Consider the following 20,552-nt stretch of genomic DNA (forward strand, 5'->3'; position numbering starts at 1 on the left):
TTTGCTTGTCGGGCCGCTCTGCAGGCCTGGGGGGGTCTGACCTACCACGTCCCAGGGCTGCAAAAGGAACAGGGAGGACAAAGCGACGCTGGGCGCTCGCAGCCTCCGCGCCCCGGGAGGGCTCTGCCTTCCCTAGCAAAGTGGGGGTCAGCCCGGCTGGCCAGCGGGACGCAGTGCGCTGCGAGGCACAGGGCAGCAGTCCCTCCCAAGCCGGGGGGGAGCGGTCCCCAGGCAGGCTCAGCATCCCCCCCAGGAGGATACGCCCCAGGTCCGGCTTTTCCCCGCGGCCAACGAGCGCCTTTGCCAAGCTCCAGCCTATTTCCTAGTCACCACCATCGAAAGCACCTGAAGCACGGGCAGCCACAAAGGGGTTCTTGTCGTCGTGTTCATCCAAGCCTTTACAACGACAGAGGGAATGGGACATGGGCACACTGAACTGCAAACTACGAAATCTAAAATGTGCTGGTTCTCCTCCAATGAACTCGAGTTCTGAACGGAAAATGGTGAAGAGAAAAAGAAAGAGAGACACCTTCAAAGAAATGCGCCTACTCCAAGGGGGCCCGGCAGGCAACTCCAGGAACAGAACAGGAAAGGGGAAACGAAGAGCCACAGAAACCTGAAGGGAACTAACGCACAGAAGCCCCTCTTCTTCCCAGCCTCCCCCCGACCCAAACGAACAGAAATTAAACAAGGCACAGAATCTTCTGCAAATGACTTCACTAAACTAAATCCAAGCTGGACTTGGCCAAAAAAAGAAAACCCAAACAAACTGAGGTGTCAAACAGCAGAGTGTACTTTACGAGGAATATTTTTACACAGCAAATCCCGGACCCTCCCAGCCTCACAACTCTCCGCCCATTTGCCTTTTTATTTTTTTTTTTCCTTAAAAAAAAAAAAAAAAAAAAAGACACAAGCTGGTTGCAACTTCCAATATCACCGTCTCTTTAGCATTTAAATAGGGCCAGCAGTAACCGTCCACGGTTGGACACCTCATAGAAACCAAGGCTGCTCTAGATGAAGTACTCTTTCTTTTCTTCGGAGTTGTTTTGTCCTCCTTCTGCATTGATGATGGCTGTGTCTGCATCGGCCGCATCATCTGCTCCTTTGGCTTCGTGAGTGAAGTATGTACCTGAAAGGGAAGGGGGAGGCTGCGTGACTCGGAGCAGGTCTCCGCAAGGTGCTATGACAGCGAATGCTGGAGCCGCAAGCAGAAAGGGGACGTACACACACACCACCACCCCCCCCTCCCCTCCTGAAAAGAAACAGAGGCTGAATGCAAGGGACTGAGCAGCCGAGATGCTGTTCAGCAGCAAGTGTGCCACCAACCCAAAGGCGCCGCGACAGGGGCTCTTCCAGCCCTGCCTTGGATAAGCCATCCCCGTCTGTTTTAGTGGGAGCTGGGCTTTTAGCTTCTGCAGACCATGAAAATACCAGTCTGCGGCATGGAAAACCAGTTGCCAGCGACAAGCATGGCTGGTGCTGCCCAGTGCCGGAGGTCCCTGCTCCATTGCTGGAAACGCCTGGGGCTGACCACACACTGGGCACCGGCATCCCTGCTCTGGAATGTGACAGTGTGCCACACTCTGCAGTGTCTCGCTCGGGAAAGAAATTAGGTCACAGCTACTTCCCCCTTTCAGAAGCACAAAAATATTGGTAAAATGGTGTTCCACGCGCTTCATTAAAAGAAACAAATCTTTCACCTCTGCTTTCTCTCTCCCCTAATGTGCTTTAAGGTTTCTCTCCCCTCTTTCTCCTCTCTTCTCAACATTATTCACTCTGGCCCAGCTGCGGTTGTAACGAGCCTCTCATCCTCCGTCAGCTTTTCCCCATATACTAAATAAACCCCAGTTAACATTAAATTCTTTTGTACAAACACACAGACAGGGGCACAGTCATGATTCTGTGTGTGGGTTTCAATTTGCTCTGGAAGCCGTAACAAGTTCCCCAAATGGACCATTTCAGGCAACATGGAGATGGTGCGGCACAGACTGTATCGGCTCTGGTCAGCCAGGTTTTGTAGAGGGACTTTGGCATTGGAGGTTTCAGCTGCGTGCCGCCATGCTGGCCGTGCACGGCGGGGGTGCGCTGAGCTGGCGCCGCTCTGCGCAGCGTACGCGGTAACTGCCCGAAATACCCGGGGATGTAATGGAGGGAGTGGGCGATGGAGCTCTTGATGAAGAGCTCATTGTGCCCCATGGTGAACACTGCTGCTCCAGAAAATCCGTCTGCCTTGTTTGTCAGGTATCCTGCTGCCAGGTGCCTCCAGGGGTGCCGACACCTGCAAGCCTCAGCAGCGGCACGGTGGGTAAAGTGGCATGGTGGGCAAAGCCCGTGCCTGGGGCAAAGCGCTGTCCTCCTGCCTTAAGCCCCAGGTGCACAGAATACGGCTGGGCTGCTCCAGCCTCCCTCCTTTTCCCACCACACAGGGCTTTCAGGAGACATTTCTTCCAGAGGAACAAAGGGTTCTCTTGCAACGGACAGGACAACATCACGAGCAAAGGGACACACGTGCCATGTCCTTTCATTTTCCAGTTTTGTTTTTTGTCTTACCTTTATGTCTGGCAAAATATCGCCCTAAAATGATGAGCAGGCAAAGCATTGCAAACACGACCACGGCCACGACGCCACCAACCACTGCATGGTCCACGCTCCGTATTGCCCCTTCCTCACCTGCACGAGAATCTGTTGAGATCAGAAGAGGAATAAGAATTTGGGACTTATTATGATGCTCTCTGAAGGGTCTTGGCTGCAGCTGCTCTGAGGATTGGAAAAGCCACCCTTGTGCTCTCGGAAGGAAACAGGGTAAAGCAGGGAGCTATCTAGGCAGATGAGTTCGGGCAGAGGAACTCTGTCCAGAGCTGAACTGATCTGGCCGCTCGACTTGCGAGGTGTTTTCCGCTAGAAGCAGCAGCACTACAACTACGCACGTGGAAGACAGCTGGGAGAGGGAGAGGAGAGATGGAGTTGGTGGTGGGCACCTATTTTGGGAACTTTCCCTAGGACGCTCCCCAAACTTGAAGCTCCCCAGGGGATGGGGGCACAGGCAAGAGCAGTCCAGTACAGGACTATTAATCGTTAGCTTTGGGGGAACACCAAGTGCCCCACTGAAAACATCTCAGCTTCAGCCCGAAGAACTCCTTGACTGAAACCCAACCAACCCAGCATGGGAAATGCGTTTATACAATAATCCTCTCGCCCAGCCTGACAAAGTTACGTCATGGAACACAACCCTTGCTGTTCAACGCAGTCCACGAGGTTCAAAGACACAAAGCAATAATTGTATCGTGCCTCCAATGGCTTTATTTCATTTATTTAACTCCTCACCATACAATTAGTTTTCTTTTAAAGCGCGTGTCCCTTAGGACGCCGTCACCCGGGAGAAGAATGACTTATTTGGCAGAGGAACAACTCCGAAATGAACCCGGAATGAGCTATGGCCATGTAAAGTGAATGTATAGCAGTGTAAACAGTTTTAATTTAAGAACGCAGCTACATCAACCCTCACTGCAATCCTAATGGCAACTGAGATTTATAACATAGTAAAAAACAATTATTCTCCCGTTGATTAATACATTAACATTTTGGAATAGAAGCTAAACCATTGTCTCTTTTTTTTTTTTTCCTTTTTTTTTTTTTTTTTTTTTTTTCAATTGAGTCAAGCGCGACACCTCCATTAAAATGATTTACTGGCCATACCTTACAATTTAAGCACAGCAGCAACAGAAACGGTAAAAACCTTTTAACTTTACATGATTTGTGAAGTCATATGTGAAGGATTTACCATTTAAATCTTTCACTACAAGAAGCACATGGCCTATAAATCTGTCCTGCATGCAGTTGCCCAGACACCTAAGAGAAATGCATTTTACCAGGAAGACTGAGAGTGCAAATGCAAGTCAATTTTTAAGAAAGATTTATCTCCGTCTCCCTCCAAAGAACAGAGCAAATCTCTGAAGCCTCCACCTCTAATAATATTTGAAGTTTATCGATCAAGCGTACAGGTCCCTGACAGCTAAAGGTAATGGTGCTCCTTTGAGCTGAAACCTGATACAAAGCTTTTGAGCTGCAGCCCGGGATTTACGCATTCTATCGATATTTCCAATTCTGCTCCAAGATTAAGGACTGAGGGACATAAGTAAATAACTCGTGACTGAGAGCACCATAAAGCGCCCTTTTAATTAAAACAATTTTTAAAAAAAACCCATGAAACAACCCTTCGAGTAGCTTCCAAGAGCAGGAGCTCCGGCAGACGCAGTGGGATGCTCGGGCTGAACTGGGCTGGCGTGTGCCCTCCCCTCAGCTGCTTACCCGAGGAGCTAACAACCGTGGCCCAAAACAAACCCCCTTGTAAACCAAAGGTGCTTGCTGCCACATCAACTCAACCCGAGCCATCTGGCTGCAGTAAGAGCGTGCCAGAGAACGCCGAGCGCGTGGTAAAGGGCCCTCCCTCTCTGCACCATCTCCAGCAGGAGCAGACCGCTACCCTGAGCGCTTCCCGGCATTTGCCACTTGGCAAGTGGCCCAACATCCCTGTCTACCGGTGGGAAAGGAGCCCACAGAAGCACAGCAGCGTGCCAAACAGACCACCTCGCCAAGGCAAAGACTCTGTTTCTGCCCAGGGTAGCAGCTGGGGAAAAAATCAACGATGCTGGGTGCTCCAGGTAGCTACCACTCAAATCCAGCCCTCTCACTGTGGTATTTAGCTCGGCTAATCCGGCCCTGAAGGGCTTACTCTCCGTAAAGCAACCAAACCCGGCTCAGCTGCTGGAGCAGCTGCTTTAGACAAGTTCCACTCCATATTTTAGTTCTTTTTTTTTTTTTTTTTTTTTTTTAAGAAACTGAGCACCCAGTTCCACTCGGCTGCACTAAGGAGGAGACAGCAGCATCCCAGACTGGGAGGATGAATGTCTTGTTGACATCTAGAACAGCTGAGGGGAATAAACACACTGAGTTATGGCTCTATAATGTGCTTCAAGCAGGATTTTGCATCAAGAGGCATTTGTTCTGAATCACCATAAATTAAAGTTCTGGAAAGACGAAACCTGGGTGCACTCGCCCTGGCAGCAGTAGCCTCTGTGCCACAGCACCAAGGCACAGCTGCGGGGCCGGGCTCTGGGACGCTCGGTGCCGTGCCAGAGCCTCAGCCCAACGCATCTGTCACGGGTCCCCTTCGAGCTGCAACTGCACCAGAGCAGGAGACGGTGTTTCTCCAGGAAGTGACATTTGCACAAAACGTGGCAAACAGTTCTGGCCGGAACAGTTTGTTAAGTATGACTGTGTCTACTGGGACACGCAGGGCCATTTTTCTTAATTATTTCTGTTAAAAAAGACCTCTGCGAAGTGCAAGTTTGTTTTATTATGTGTGTGACTAAATAGTTAATTTTCGAGCCCACACACTGAGTAAAAATTATGTATCCTCTGAGGATGTCTAGTGGTTGCAAACCATCTAAAATCAAGCTTGTGAGGCAGGTGACAAGGTACTCTTAACGTAAAAAGGTAGTATTTCTTTTAGATTAGCATGTAAGTTTACCCTCTAAACTACTCACAATTTTTAGAGAAAAATAAACTTTTTCTACATTTTGCAAGCCTTTCACCCGTTTTTTTTTTTAATTTATTTATTTATTTATTTTTAAACAGGAAAGTGAAAACTGAAAGGCCAGGGACCACGATTCCCACAGCAAAGCCAGTGATGCCTGCAGCGCTGCTAACACTGCCTTCCTGCTCCGACTCTCAAATAACTCTCCAGTGAGGGCCCTTCCCTACACAAGCTACTCCAGCGTGACGCCGTTCCTGCTGCTAGCTGTTCCTCCTCCAACATCTCTCCACCTCATCAAACTCCACACGCTCCCGTGTCACTACCCGGTGTCAGCCCAGCTGCACCCTCCCGCACAGAAGGAAAGGCGAGGGCCGTGCCTGACACCCGACAGGCAATTCCGGCACTTCCAGCAATTCCGGCACTTCCAGCAATTCCTGACGCTGCTCCAAGCAAATCCAAGCCACCACAGCACAAGAGGGTCTATTCCAATTTCTGCCACTCATTATTTCTCCAGCAATTAAAAAAACCCCACCAAACAACCTAAACCTGTTAGGGACTACGGAAGAAAGAATAATTCCCCAGATTCATGCCAAGAAAGAGAGACTTGACCTTAAAAACTAGGATCTGTGTTAAAAAGCTGTCTCCAATTCACAAAAGCTATTCCCGCTTCATATCTATGATTAAAAAAGAAATCACAACTTTATTACTGAAGAGGGAACAGATGAGATGGCAGGAACTGACAAAATGCCACATTATTTGCTAATCCTAATATGTTATTCTTCCTTAAGATTTGCTTTTCTCAGCACCAATTCAATTATAGATGCTACAAATCCTTCTGACATTTAATTCCCTCTTGTCAGAGAGTAGTAAATGTATACATGCAGAGCTTTCCCATTAAGATGTTAATATATATTGGAGCACACTGGCCTTTAAATCGAACAGTCAGAAATTTTTCTATTACGGCTTTGTTTCTGGGTTGCTTCTGGGTTTTTTTGTGGGTGTAGTGGAAGGAGGGAGGGAGGAAGGAAAGGCGCAGACATTGCTGCATGTTGCGAACAACATGCACACCTACGTGGCTACTCTGCAGCTACTTGACACCTCAGCTGAACCTAGTTTTGTGGGGTGGTGCTTTGCTCGATACCAAAGCACCTTAAAGGAAAACTGCAGCGATAAAGGTACAATCCACCGGCAATAATGGAATATATGCAGGAAAAAAAAAGAAATCTATTTTTCTTTAAAACTGCTGTGATGCCTCCCCTGGGAGCATAGCATGGCTGTGCCCCGCATTCAAGGGATGCCATCATTTTATCCGATGCAGCATCGAACTTGCCTGCACGGATGCAGATCTGTGTACAGCAGCAGAGAGCACTGTCGTCCCATCTCAAGTGATGGCCAATAACAGACGTTGGCAACTTTCATTTGGGGTTTGCGTATTATTTTAACCAGCTGCTCACGTAATCAACAACAAAAAAGGGGATTATACCAGTGGAACAGGAACGCTGAAGTTTTCCTTTAAACAAAAAGTGGACTTTGTGAAATGGCAGGTGGACAGAGAGGAAAGGTATTCTGGGCTGGCTCCTACTCGGCACCATCCCAGCACCATACTAACAGAAGATAATTCCCAGAGTCAGGAGCAACATGTAGCAGACGCTGAGCTGGGTACCTTCCCCATCAAGTACTGTCAACTAACAAACTAACACCTGCATTTTAAACCTGCAGGATCTTGGTGATGCGTTTTGGTTTTTTTTTTGTTATTTTTTTTTGGTTTTTTTTTTGTTTGTTTGTTTTTTGTTTTTTGTTGGTTTTTTTTTTTCAGGGGGAGACACTTTTTAAAAAACATAAATGCATTAATGACCTTAAGTTTTCTAACATTTCTGCAGATACAATGGCTTAAAAACAGATTTCTGTGGACTGTCTCAAGAGTGAAAAAAGCTGGCAGATTTTAATGGCTGTATCCTAACAATATGGGTCAATGCTTACAGCAAGGTTTAGCAGATGGAAGACTTTTCTCCTCCCAGCTACTCAATAAAAAGGTTCCACTCAATTCTGTTTTAATGAGGTTTTAAAATATATATATATATGTCTACGTACATTCCAGCTTCTGCTCTTTTCCCAAGTGGCAGCATCTCAAGATTAAGAGAAAGACTAGGTTGGACCTGGCTGACTGGACTAGCTAGTATTTTAAATCCCAATTATACCCACTCTAAAAGCTTCAGACCCATTAGGGTCAAACCATTTTATTTTTACCTTCAGTCCTTGCTGAGCCTTCAGAGCCGGGCCCTGGAAAGGTCCAAGTGCCAGGTTTGGGATGCCCCTGTGAAGGGTCCCTCCTGCCCACACAAGCATCCTCAAGCGCCCGGAGGCAGCTGCACCTCCCCCATGGCCACCAGCGCCAGAGCGGCCCGGAGCCCGCACCACGCTGGGCACCCAGCCTTCCCGGTGCTGCTAGCGCCGTTCCCAGGATTGTTACCACTTCGAACAGCATCTCCCATGCTTCCCCTGTGTGCTCCAGCACCGCTCCCCATCAACGCTCTCCATACCAACGGTGTTGAAGCAAACGCAGCACTTGGGGACGGAACCCACCCTAATTTGACTCGGGAAAGTGCATGTTTTGGTCGGACGCCTGCTGCGCAGCTGGTCCAATCTCCCGTCCTTGCTCCCCACCTTCCTCCCTGCTTTACTGTCTCTCAACCAATGCCTTGTAACATTTTGGGGCGTCTGAACAGCCCTCACCTTGCCCTATGCACATTTGTGCTGTAAAAGCAGGAAACTGATGGAGATCTTTGTGCAAACACACCATAGATGTTAATTTTGGCATATTTGAATTTATCACTGCACCCCTCTGGGAATTTATCTTCAGCTTCTGGGTGAAAATTCATTCCAAACTATTGATGTAGGCCAATGTGGGTTGAATTTGAGTTGTAACTTTATACACCAACTCCATCAACAGCTCCCGTGCTTCCCAGATGTTAATGTAACATCTGCATCAAGGCAGAGAAAATAAAATCTAAATCAACGTCTTCCAAGGATTCCAAACTCAGCGCTCTTCCTCTTAGTGAAGTTTAGCTTATTAAATAATTAACATACCAACATGACTTCAGCTCCCACATCACAGCTGGTCACGATGGAGGTGCTAATGGCCTCAAGCTACTTGGGTGCTTCCAAAAACCTGGTAAGCCCCTCTGCTGCGAGATAGGATACTTAAAGCTAGTGCTAACATCTCCCCACTGCATCTGCTGCCAGATCTTTTGTGGAACCGAGTTTTCAAAGTGATGGAGCAGTGCTAGGAGCTGGGGTTGGTGGGGGGTGCTGGTGGGCAGGGCCGGGGGAAGAACAGGCTGCTGTAATTGCATGGACGCTGTAAAACACTCAGCCATGATGTGGGAGGCCAGAAATCACTGCCTGTGTATGACGGGATGAGCAATAACGTTATGCATTACCTTAGCACGGCATTAAGTGTGCTACCCCTGCTCTAATTTATTGATGGACTGTTCAAGAGTAGCGTTTACCTGTTTGTCATATTGTAATTGAATCTGGACTAATTTAAGCCAGAGAAATTTGAGGAGTTCATCCTTCCCGAATCAATAAGCTCCCCTTCAGTGACCCATTTCAAGATCGCCTCGTAAAAAATAATGCGCATTGTTTTAATAAATTTAATCACTATGACAGGTGCTCAATGTTTCTTGGTTGTTTCTTCAGACTCCTCTCCGCTAGAAAATGGAGCCCCGCTTGCAATCGATAGCAATTGATTCATCAGCATCCCCCCTGAACAAAGGTGCTAATCAGGTTTTGATTAGTTGTTCAGACCTGATGCAAAGGCTACACAGGTCCTTCTGGATTGCTCCCCATTTTACAAGATGTGTCCCAACGCCCTCGAGCAAAGCAGAAAGACCGCTGCACACCAGGGGGGCTGCGGTACCTGCGTGCCGAATTAGGGCGAGCGTGTGATTGCAACCAGAGCACGCACCAGCCTGCACATCGTACGTATATATTCTACATGCATGCACATGGAAAGCAGTTTGCCCACGTGCTGCCAGGGCTGCATCAGTCCTGTCCGCCAGGCTGCGGTGAGACAGAGAAATGCTGCAGCCGAGGAAGAAACCCCGTGTGCCTGGGCGCAAGGCCGACGCCTTCCGCACCCTATGCTCCCTACACAGTAGGAACGAGAGGAGGTTTGCGGACACACACAGCTTGACCAGGAAAAGCAAATACAGCTCTGGAAACTAGCTACCTGGACGGAAGGCAAGGGATGCATTACTTAATTGCACAGTTGGCAGAGCCTCCGTTGAAGCATTTAGCGGGACAGCGGTACCTGAAAGGAACAGCACACTGAGCAAACACCATGGCAGCACCGACGCATCCGGCACAGCGCGGCGCACCTGGGGCGAGCGGAGGTGCAGGCATGCACTCCTGCATCCCCACGCGCCCGCCCGTCGGTACCCAAGGCTCTGAGCGCCTGGTCCCACCAGGGCGCAGGGCAGTGTTCCCGATGGAGAGCTCAGCTCCGGCACTCACCTGGACCACCCGTCTGACAGCCCAGATTTGGCGACCCCAGTCTGCAAAAGGGATCTTATTTTGGTTTCCTGGGCATCTGGGCACGGGTTATGGGATGGAGGGCAGAGTTTTGTTTGCAGGAGAGGATAACCTGGGGCTCCTTCTCTAGTGACACCGGCACATCTGTCTTGGTACCATCACCTTTTGGGTGTCCATAAGCAACCGAGAGAGCAACGAGCAAAATTTTGGAACTCTTTGGGGGGCAGGGGGGGACTCAGTGGTCAGAGCGGGTGCTCCAAAATGGGTGTACGGTAGCGCACAAAGGGTGCTCGCTCACCTGCTCGCTGCAGGCAGCAGCCGTGCTCACACTGCTTTCTGTAAAGTTTTGGGGAAATTTTGACTCACGTTTCAGATTCAGAAAAACGGAAACAGCGAGCTATACTCTGAGGAAAAGGCGCCAGCCGTGCAGCTGCAGCCTTGCTGGGACGTGCTGCCCGTGGCTGGCACCGCGTGGGGATGCAGGCACTCAAGGGAAAGGCAGACACCCATTTTGAGGAATTCCTTTGCGGAATTGTTTCCCGTTCTTCTCTTTGGATCACCAAGTGCATTTTTCTTTAAAAAAATACAAATTAAAAAAAGTCATAAAGCTTTTCAGAGCAAAACAATGATCTCCCATCCACACAGTGGTATTTAACAGACACCTAGTGCTTCTTACCTATGAGATCTGGGCCCAGGCCTGCAATAATAATTATTAGTATCGCTCAGGTGTTAGAATACATACCGAATTAACAAATCATTTCTAACCTCTTGGCCAAAGCATACCTATAGTGGCTTACAGGAAGAGATGCTGCCGATTTGATCGGATAAAAGGAAAGCATTTCACAGGATGAGACGAGGACTCCGGGGCGTTCCTTTTTTTTTTTTTTTTTTTTGGCATTAGCTTTTGCCCTGTGCTCACACCCTTGCAGGAGCACAAACCTCCTGGGCAGAGCCCCCCTGACCAGGGCTGCCCTGCAGGAGGGCAGCGGGCAGGGGCAGCCCACAGATATGCTCTGGGAAGAAGGAGCAAAAAAATGGGATGAATTTCTACAGATGCTCTAGAAAAACTCTGGCAAAACACAAAAATCAGAGGCTTAGACTCTGTACTGCTGGGACGACTGACCTCTGTTTTGAATATACCGACTGCATCCACTGAAGATGCTTTTATTTCTTAATCTAGATTACTGCTAATTCGCAAGGACCAGCTATAAGGATGCATTTACATAACTTTCAGTCCAGCATGGATACAAAGAGGTTCAAACCAGTTACTTGGTTTTGCCTCTGCTGGTAAAGCCATCGCCTCCTTTTTATCCCCAGTCTAATACTCATCTGACGAGAAATCAGCAAGCTGCCCAGGTTTAGTGCTGGCTGCCCGCTTTACAGGCGGCTTCGCACAGTCCGGCACAGTTGAGCATTTTACAAACCAAGTTTCAACTCAACCGGTCTCCAAATCAGCATTTAGGAAATTCCACGCGTGGGAGGGAACCTGCAATGGCAAGTCTCACCACCCTGCATGCCTCCCGCCCTGGTGTCAGGGGTGCCACACAGAAATGGGTGCCAAACCCCCCCACACCCCTCCAAGAAAAGGGAAGGAAAATCCCAACAGAAAACAGTGCATACCCAAGCTGCGAGACCGTGTGTTGGAGGAATAGCTACACCACAGCAACTATACAATGCAACATGGCCAAGATGCAGAAATCAGAGTGGAACCAGTATCTAGCGTAGAAGAGCAGCGGTTTACCTACGTACTAGCCCTTACCTGAGAGATCCCCATAGTCCAGCTCCTCTGCCGAATTGGGCAACTGAGTAAAGCCTTACAAGTAAAAACAAACTCATTTTTCTCTGTGTTTCTTGAGCAACAAAAAAACAACACACTTAAGAACTGAGGATGAATTTCTTGGGGGGGAAAAAAATAATATGTCAATCATTGCCACCTTCTGCTGGTTTGGGCAGAGTAACTCGTATGATAGAATTGAAATAATTTCCTTTATTATGGACAGAAACATTCCTCAGTCTACACTGTTGGCACATGAAACATGGCATCAGAATCACTCATTCATAACAGCATGCAAAGACCCCCAAACTCTGCCATTTAGTCACCACAGGGGGCAGTTTCCCAATTTAGCGTGGCTCAATTTTGGTTCTGTATACATAGAGCAATGTAACAGTTTCTTCCAATTTTCCACAATCTATTTTGGGGGAATGTTGACAAGCCCGGCAATTTATCGATTAGTGAGTATTGCGGACTGCATTTCAAAGCTGTAAGGCATCTGCGCGTGCAGACCGCAGGCTGTGTCTTCTGCAAAAAAATCTGACAAAAACTCATTTTAGTTTTCCCAAATTGGATGTGCTTACAGAAAAAGCATCTATCCTCAAAGCTGATAAAGCAGTAGGTGAGGCACACTCTTGTGACCACAGCTGGCAGCTAACACTGGCCGTAAAGCTGTTATTTTCTGTTTTGTTTGAGTGTTTGAGAAAATGTTGGGGGGTCCACGGGAGGGCACGGCATCTAGTGGAGTGAACTTCTCAGCACAGGTTACAGGGCAAACCAGTGTCTGGAGGTCACAGAGATCTACTTAGAGGAGGAATAGTACAGCATGAACCATTGAAGGCTGGTACTTGCGATAACTTACTCTCGCTGCTGGCTGGTAAAGCAAATGCATTATCAAAGAAAAAGAAATAAATACAGTATTTCCCATGAAGAGACACCGCCAGCACTGGTCACTTGGAAACCTGGCTTCGTAAGCTTGCAGGCTGCTACACAGGCTAACTTTCTTTTAAACAGCAAAGACGTTAATGCAGTATAGTCGATGCGCAGGCTGTCCCCCATCGGATAGCAGCCAGCAACACAGAGATATATAGAGCTCATTAAAAATAAAACTCATTTTCAGTGACTGCATTTTAAATATGTCAGGTCACCTGGAAGCTATGGTCGGAATTACCTTCTACAGGGGGAAGTCGTTTAGATTAATAGCAGGAGTTTTATTTGTGTGCTGCTCCTGAATTTCGGGGAGCCCTCTATGATTTAGGGAGCCCTCTATTTACCATGATATGATATAAAAAGATGATGACAGTTGACTCACAGAAGCACTGGATGTGCAAACCTGGGCTCAGAAGAGGAGCCATTCAACTTTTCTCCAAAATTGCTTCTGTAGAGTCTTCCCTTTCACTTAAAAGGAACTACATGTTCTCAATAATGAAAAAGAGCAATGCTGCATTTTTTATGAGGCAAAATAGAAAATAAAATATTTTTCTAAAGAAAATTTAACAATTCAGTTTCTACCTGCACCTGGTATACTGAAAAAATGCCACTGAACAGTATTAAAACCTGTTGTGAGGCATTTTAAATATGTGGTAAATTACTTCTTGATTTTATTCTCATTAAAGTTTCATATCAGCTATTAAAGCCCCTTCTTTTCACTTCTGACCAGAACAAACTCAAAGTCTGCCGCAACCCCTGTTAAATAAATGAAAGCCAAGTTTTCACTCTGCTACCGTTTCCCTCCTGAATGATGCATCCCGGGAGGGTGCACCCGGCAAGCCGAGTAACATCTCCTGCAGCCTGACCCAGGTGTCCAAACAATGACATCAGCACACCCGTTATTTACAGATTTCTATCGACAGAGCAACACTTTGTGCCTAAGCGTCCTAAGCTACCTCCTGTTTTTGAGGAAGAGACAATTTCTCTTTTGTATCAAGCTGTAAATAAGCAATTAGGGATTCTGTTTCATGCTGCGCTCCGTGGCCCCGCACAGCGATCTTAACATGTGCAGAGAGCTTTGTGATGTTTTATTCAATTGCCCCAAGGACTGGATCTGTAAAATATATTGAGGAATGTGTTTACTATTAGTCACACTTTTAAGTAGGGCATTTTCAAAAGGAAGAAAGGCAGTTAGACAGGCAGAGCCGATTGATAATGCTAATGCAGAAAGTACCGAGGCTTTTTCCTTGCATGCTGTTGCATTCGGCAAGATGTGTGAACTGGCTGGTGCTCCGGCACGGCTGGGCTTTTGGCTTCAGACTAGTAAAACTCATTTTCGGAGACTGAGTGCTATAGGAAAAAGCAACAAGAGCTGAACACAGTAGTGTTAAATGCTCTTGTACAGAACCCTGCTAAGGCCATGATTAAAAATTCATACTGGCCTTCGGGGATGAATTTCCAGCTTGTAAAATAATTTACCTGCTATATTATGGGCAAGGTATTTTCTCGTCACTCTTCATTCACGATTGGGATGCTTTCGTTTTTTTAACCTTCGCTCCAGACTTCCTGCTTTGCCAGCTTCGGAAGAGATTTTTTTTCCACCCTACCTTGTCATCAGGATGAGCAGAAATCCCGGCTGCGCTGAGGCAGCAGCGCCTTGTTTCTGCCTCGCCGGGGGAGCTGAAAAGCAGCTCTGAGCGTCCCCGTCACCGAGTGTATGCACGCACGTACAGGGCTGCACGCGGCGGGCGCGACATTGCGATGGGCACTGCCCGCCGCCTGGAAAAATCATTCGGGAGCTCTTTAAGCTCTTTGCTCGCAACGGGAAAAATCTGGGGAAAAAGCGGCCAAGTGCAGTCGTGTCTCTCGCTGCAGCCAAGGAGCATCATGTATAAGGTCATGGCTGCTTATACATGTCCTGCTAGCGCAGGGGGCAAAACGGGAGGCGAGCCCCTTGCCCGAGGGGCTCCCCCGAGGGCAGCAGCCCTGCGAAGGCTGAGCTCCCCGGCCTGCCATCGGCAAAGAAATTAAAAATTTGCCCGGTGATTTGGATAGGGGAAGAGGGGCAGGGGAGAAGAAAAGAAAGGGCATGGCAGAAAAAGTGCTGGCTTCCCAGAGCAAGCGGCGGCAGGCTCTCGGAGACGTGACTCTCCCGGCACCACCAAGGTCTGCCCATGGTTCAGCTGCAAAGCAGCAGGGAACTGGATCTCAGCCCCGCCAGCACCCTGGGCACCACGGAGGGCCAAATGAGAGGGGAGGAGGCCTTAAGCTCGGTAAACCCGGCTTAGTGCGGTGCAGCAGAAGCACAAGCCTTCCTGCCGGCCATGACCATGCTGTTATTGGAGCTCTGGCAATGAACAGTGCAGAGAAAGGAGAAAGTGCATCAGAAAATTTACAGTTAAGCTCTCATTTTTCAACAAAAGAGTTAACAATGTTCGTGCTTTAAGTCACTCATGCATTGCTGCCATCAACTCCATTCCGGAAGGGAACAGGAATGGCAGGGGCTTTGCTACCGCTTTTACATGCACACACAATACAGGACTCCTTCCCCCACCCAGTCCTCTAGGATACACTCCAAAAAATTAGATGACTCAAAATTCCTTTCCCCGATTGAAGTTATTGTGCTGGTTCCACACTAGCCTTACATTTTGTTTTCTTTGCTATCAATCTCTCTCTTTTTTTTTCTCTTTTTTTTTTTTCTCTTTTGTTTTATTTTTTCTCCCTCCAATTCATTTAAAAATTGTTTTTGGAGAAAATCCATTTGGCTGTAGTTCATGCCCATGCATTTCTAGTCATTCACAGACATGCTCACTCCCATTGGACATTGGTAAGAACAAATGGCCAACATACAGAAACACCTGGTATACTTCATACACACTCCAGCAACACAAGCTTGGAAAGAAACCCCAGAGTCTTCACGGGAAAAGCAGCCGCAAGGGCAAGTGCAGGGGGGTTTGGCACAGACCGGCTGGGTTTTAAGGCAGGAAAGTTTGTGGCAGCTCATTTGCCTGGGATTGCTTGTCATTTCGGCTGTCAGTCTCCTTGCAGCAGCAGTCCTCCCCCACGCAGGTGGAAATATTCAGAGATCGTCCCAGAGTTAAAACCACATTTTTAAACAACTTTCCCCAATTAGAGTAAAAATGATGAAAGCCATGGAAAACTGCATTAAGCAAATGGGCAAGGGCTGCTCAGCTGCGTGTGTCCTTCTGCATCGGCCACCTTGTGCTGCAGCCCTGCCTTCAGCAATGATGCTAAGCCTTCCCGGCTTGCCTCCCTGCCGGAGATCGATGCAAGCTGCGTGTCTGAAAAGGCTCGCCCAGAATCTAGAAATGCCATCAGAAGTCACGCTAGCGCACAGCTCCCTGATCTTTCCCAAATGCAGGGCTCAACATCTGCACCTGTTTCTAGGGTTGCCTGAGGAAAACAGGACAAAGGTGTAACGTTTTCCGATACCGCAGGCCACTGTCCCGTCACTGAGTGCACCTGGCTTTCCCCAGAAAATTCCATTACTAAAGGCAGAGTGCCCTGGTTGATCCAGGGTAGTGCGGAAGGACCCTGCACTGGCCGCTCTTCCTACACTGCCAAGGCAGGACAGCCTGCAAGCGCACGGTATGAAGCGCCGGCTGCGACCAGAGAGCAGGAGGTGGATGGAGCCTGGCTGCCCCCCAGGCTGAGCCCCGGCTCCCTCCCGACTTTCCCGACTGCTCTCAGATCCTTTGAAGAAAGTGAAGTGCCAGGCTGGTACTGCAGAGGAGCAGCTGGACCCTCAGCACCTGAGCAGACCTGCAGGGGATTAAACTGCGATGCCATCTTCTGTCGGCTCTTCAAGGCTTTCCCCAGGGCTTAACAACCGGGTGATTAACATTTTGCCTTCATCTGACTTCCACAATCATTAGCGTAGTGCGGGATGAGATGTCACTTGGACTTTTACTTTGCTGTGACTTTCATCACGGTAGCTACAAGATTACCCATGTTGAGTCTTGACGTTAAACATTCATAGGCAGCTGGGCAATGTACGGAAAGCAGACACATGCCTGACTGCTTCCTGATTTCGGGTTGGGTGGGAAACTGCACCCAGGCAGGTAAGTTATTTGGGACAAGAACTGCACATCCCTCCACTTGATACGGCGCATCACCACTTAACCACCCCTTTACTTGGTCCTCCCTTTGCCACCGCCCAAGAAATGCCTCGTTGGGCATAGGCAGGAAAAAGAGGCGGTTCTGCCTTGCGAATGTCTGTCAGTAAAAGAAACAGTCGATTTATCAGAGTTAAAAGAAACCAAAATAGCAAACTCAAATATGGATTAGCCTTAATTAAAATCGTCAGAGGTTTTGGTTCTTTAGCTGAAAAGCAAGCTTGTGCCAAAAGCTGGTATGTTCAACTTCCAGTCTGAAATGACAATCTAGGCTCGCTTTGAAACTGTAGGAAGCTAAGGAAGCTGTCAAGCTGTTAGCTAGACTGCCTTGAGCAGACGAGAAGGGTTAGTTTGCTAGACTGCTATGCTGATAGGAAAGTGTTGCTATTTGTTTTCTGAACCTCCTTCTGCAGTGTAATAATGCAAGCTTCACTGCTGACCTCTGCGGCGAGCGCTCCTCTGCAGAGCATCCCCAGAATACCCAACGCTGCTCCACACTGGCAGACCCCCTGGACCTTAGAAACTCAAAAGCAAAGAAGAACCCTCAAGATTTCAAGCAGCTCTTAAAAAATGAGATTTATGTTCCCATTTTCAGAAGCTGGATTTCTTCTTTGTGCGTGAAGCAATTACTCCAGTAATCGAGGTGAGAGGAGAATCACTCGCTTCCTTGGCGCTGCTCGGACATGTACACCGTGTCCGCGGGGCTTGGGGGCTTGGTGCTTGCCTGGCACTGGAGCAGCTGGCTGCAAAGCTCACAACAGAAATGACAAGACCAGACAGACTTTCCAGCCTTAAAAATGATGTTATATTTATGAGATCAGTCCACCTGAAACATGGTTTTCCCTTGAAGACTACACATTTCCCTTTTTTGCTTCCCCTTCCCAGGCTTGTCTTGCCACTCAGCAGTGCTGAGAAATAAGATAAACAGGAATGTGATACCAACCGTGAACTGCAGGTTCTGTCGTCGCCGTTGTGTCTACACACGGGAACAGAGGATTGGAGGAAGGGAAGAAACAGGAGGAACAGCATGCAAAAAAAGGGAAAATGGAAAAAATGGAACAGATAATATATGAGCAAGCTTTCAAAGAACATTGCGTGACAAGCAATAATAAAATGAAAGGCAAAAAGCATTTGAAGTGAGTTGCACTGTTTAGAAGACATGCCTCCAGTTCAAAAGCTATGAGCCTGAGGAAAACAGTAAATTTTTCTCTTTTTCCAGGACCTTGCCAGAACATTACTGGTGGTTGCAAAGTCAGGGGAACGGGAGACAGGCGAGAACACCGACACCAACACTGTAGTTGGTAGGGACCAAAACAGAAGCTCAAGACCAGAACAAAGAGCTGACACCTGGAAAACAGTTTTTATGCATTCAAACATTGCCTTCACCAAAGCCCTAAGGGCCAGGGGACAAGATGCTCCCACCTCTTCTTCTGCTCTGTCTGATGTCGGGAACCCCCGAGCACGTCAGTATGTGCCACAGCCTCAGAACCCAGGCCGTCCTGGAGGTGGCAAGTAAATGTTCAGAAGCAAAGAGGCTGCTGGAAATCTCCCACCCAGTTCCGAAGGCACAGGTGGCCCTGTGCCTTGGCTATACCAAGCCACGTGCCTGTACGATGCGCAAGGTTTTCAGCACAACAAATGTTCCCCTAGAACTGGCAGATGGACGTTACCAGCACCACTGCTGCCACAGCTAACTGGTTAGCAGCTACTGGTAATTAAAGTATGCTGGGGTTTATTTTTTTGGTTGTTAGTCTGTTAGTATGACTTTACTCTGTACATATTGCACAGCCCTGGAAATTTCTTGGGGGTTGGTGCCCTGCCAACGCAGAGACTCTTCATCCCTTCACGGGTGTTTGCCACAGGCAGTTTTAAAGAGTGACCCAAATCTGCTGTTTTTTTCTAACTGTGTCCTGTGTTACTTCTCTATGCCAATAGATCTAAACTGTATTTATCCATGTTATCCAAACTACTGGCTTATTAAAGTTGTCAAAAGTCATCTACTGTTCACGTGGTTCTGTGTGCTACGTGCTGCCGGTTGCTTGGTTTAGCGGGCTGGCTCCCCCCAGCAGAGCTGGAACTCTGCAGACCCCTACCGGCACCCTCCAGCCGACAGCACAGTCCCAGTTTCACACAGCTCTACTCAGTTTGATGTAGGCAATGCTTCAATGACTCAAATGGTACGAGTAAGTGTAGAGAAGCACTCTACTGTGTTTAGTTCTGCAAAGCAGCCCCGAGCTTGAGTTTTGTAGCAACAATAGACAATTCACATTGGCATTTCCCCTAATTGACATGCTGTCTGGAGAACCCTAGGACGGGTAGTCCTCCTGCACGTTCAGAGGCAGCAGTGGGGGGTTAAAAAAAAAAAAAAAAAAAAAAAAAAGAGGACCCGTTCCTTTGCAATTTAGCAGAGGACAGCCCAGGTCTGAATTTCTGAAGCACCAGTGAAGACAAGAATCATACAAGGAATACACATTACTTACAGATACAAGGTCTACATGCTTTAATTATGAAAGCAAAACAAATAAACCCTGCACAATTTAACAAACTGCACCAAGATTTGCATAACAGATTATCAAGCTGTCATTAGCCTGTTCCCACTGCCAACATTGACTGTTCTCGTCTTGGCAATCAAATCTAACACACGCTTAAAGACGCTAGCTCTTGTTCTCCGGCTGGGAGCTCTGGTGGAGGCTGCAAGGGAAGCCCTCCAAAGCAGAAAGGGAGAACAAGAGTGGGGCTTCTCTTTGTGTTTGGGTAGCAACCCCCAAGCGATGCCCCGTTTTAACCAAGCAAACGGTGAAGGGGAAAATGGTGGTGAGGGTGGGAGGGAGGTAAGGTTGTCATTTACAAAGGGTTGTAAAGCTGGGTATTAATTCCTGAGATGGCATCTATAAATAGTCTCAATTTACTGTCTTCCTGAAATAAAAAAAGTTACGTCAGCTTTTACACTAAATAGAGAATCTGCTGAAAGCAAACTTGTATTCACGTGCTGGAAGAGATATTAGTCAAGAAACAGTGCAAACTGGACAGTGCATCTCGCTTCCCCATCTGGGGACAGAGACCAACAGGTTACAAAAAATAAAGATCTCAAGCGGTTGTAAGTGCGAACAAATATCCAAGTCAAACAACATGTTGGCTGCAGCTGGAATGACAAAGTTATGATTAGCAAATGGGTTGGATGGTTGCAATAGAAACACAGACCAGTTGAAGTTTAGAGCGAGTTTTCTGGAAGTCCTTTTCAATCCCAGAGTCTTCTTTGAGAAGATGCATTGCATACACACGGTGTGCCGAAGAGGAATTAATCTCATGTTAAAGCAAAGCGCAGAATGCCCCCCCCCCCCGACACAGGCACACGACTACAGTGGTTGCACAGCAAAGGAGAGAAAAATTGTCACTGTTGCTTTGGTATTAAATTAATGAATACGGGTAAAACTGTGTGCACACCAAACTCCACCACTGTTCTGCCTTATGCAGGAAGGAACAGCCCCAGCCCTGCAATGCTGCTGCTAAGACAACCTATAATTTTAAAATGGATTGGCGAACTTTAAACATGGTTTCCCGAATTGCAGGTACGTTCCATTGGCTTCTACTTCACCCTCAATAATAGCCTCATTTGTAAACCGGACCAGGCACACAGAACCCCAGA

At 47.8% G+C, this 20,552-nt stretch overlaps 1 protein-coding gene across 9 annotated transcripts in view; it reads right to left on the bottom strand.

Moving 5' to 3' along the window:
• Positions 1 to 770: 770 nt before the first annotated feature.
• The window catches only part of CADM1 (cell adhesion molecule 1), a 168,018-nt gene continuing 148,236 nt past the window's right edge, over positions 771 to 20,552 (bottom strand). For 2 of the 9 annotated variants that reach the window (XM_080366921.1, XM_080366919.1), the window contains 5 exons: positions 17,850 to 17,882; positions 11,829 to 11,882; positions 9,768 to 9,848; positions 2,551 to 2,682; positions 771 to 1,129 (listed from right to left, as the gene is read on the bottom strand). In XM_080366921.1, the coding sequence (XP_080223047.1) occupies positions 1,011 to 1,129; positions 2,551 to 2,682; positions 9,768 to 9,848; positions 11,829 to 11,882; positions 17,850 to 17,882 (419 nt within the window). In that variant the 3' untranslated portion in view covers positions 771 to 1,010. The remainder of the gene's footprint in view (positions 1,130 to 2,550; positions 2,683 to 9,767; positions 9,849 to 11,828; positions 11,883 to 17,849; positions 17,883 to 20,552) is intronic. The other 7 variants (XM_080366924.1, XM_080366922.1, XM_080366926.1 and 4 more) reach the window with 4 other exon arrangements.

The sequence above is a fragment of the Falco punctatus genome, assembly GCF_963210335.1.
Source record: "Falco punctatus genome assembly, chromosome: 16".
In the NCBI taxonomy this organism is placed as follows: Eukaryota; Metazoa; Chordata; class Aves; order Falconiformes; family Falconidae; genus Falco; species Falco punctatus.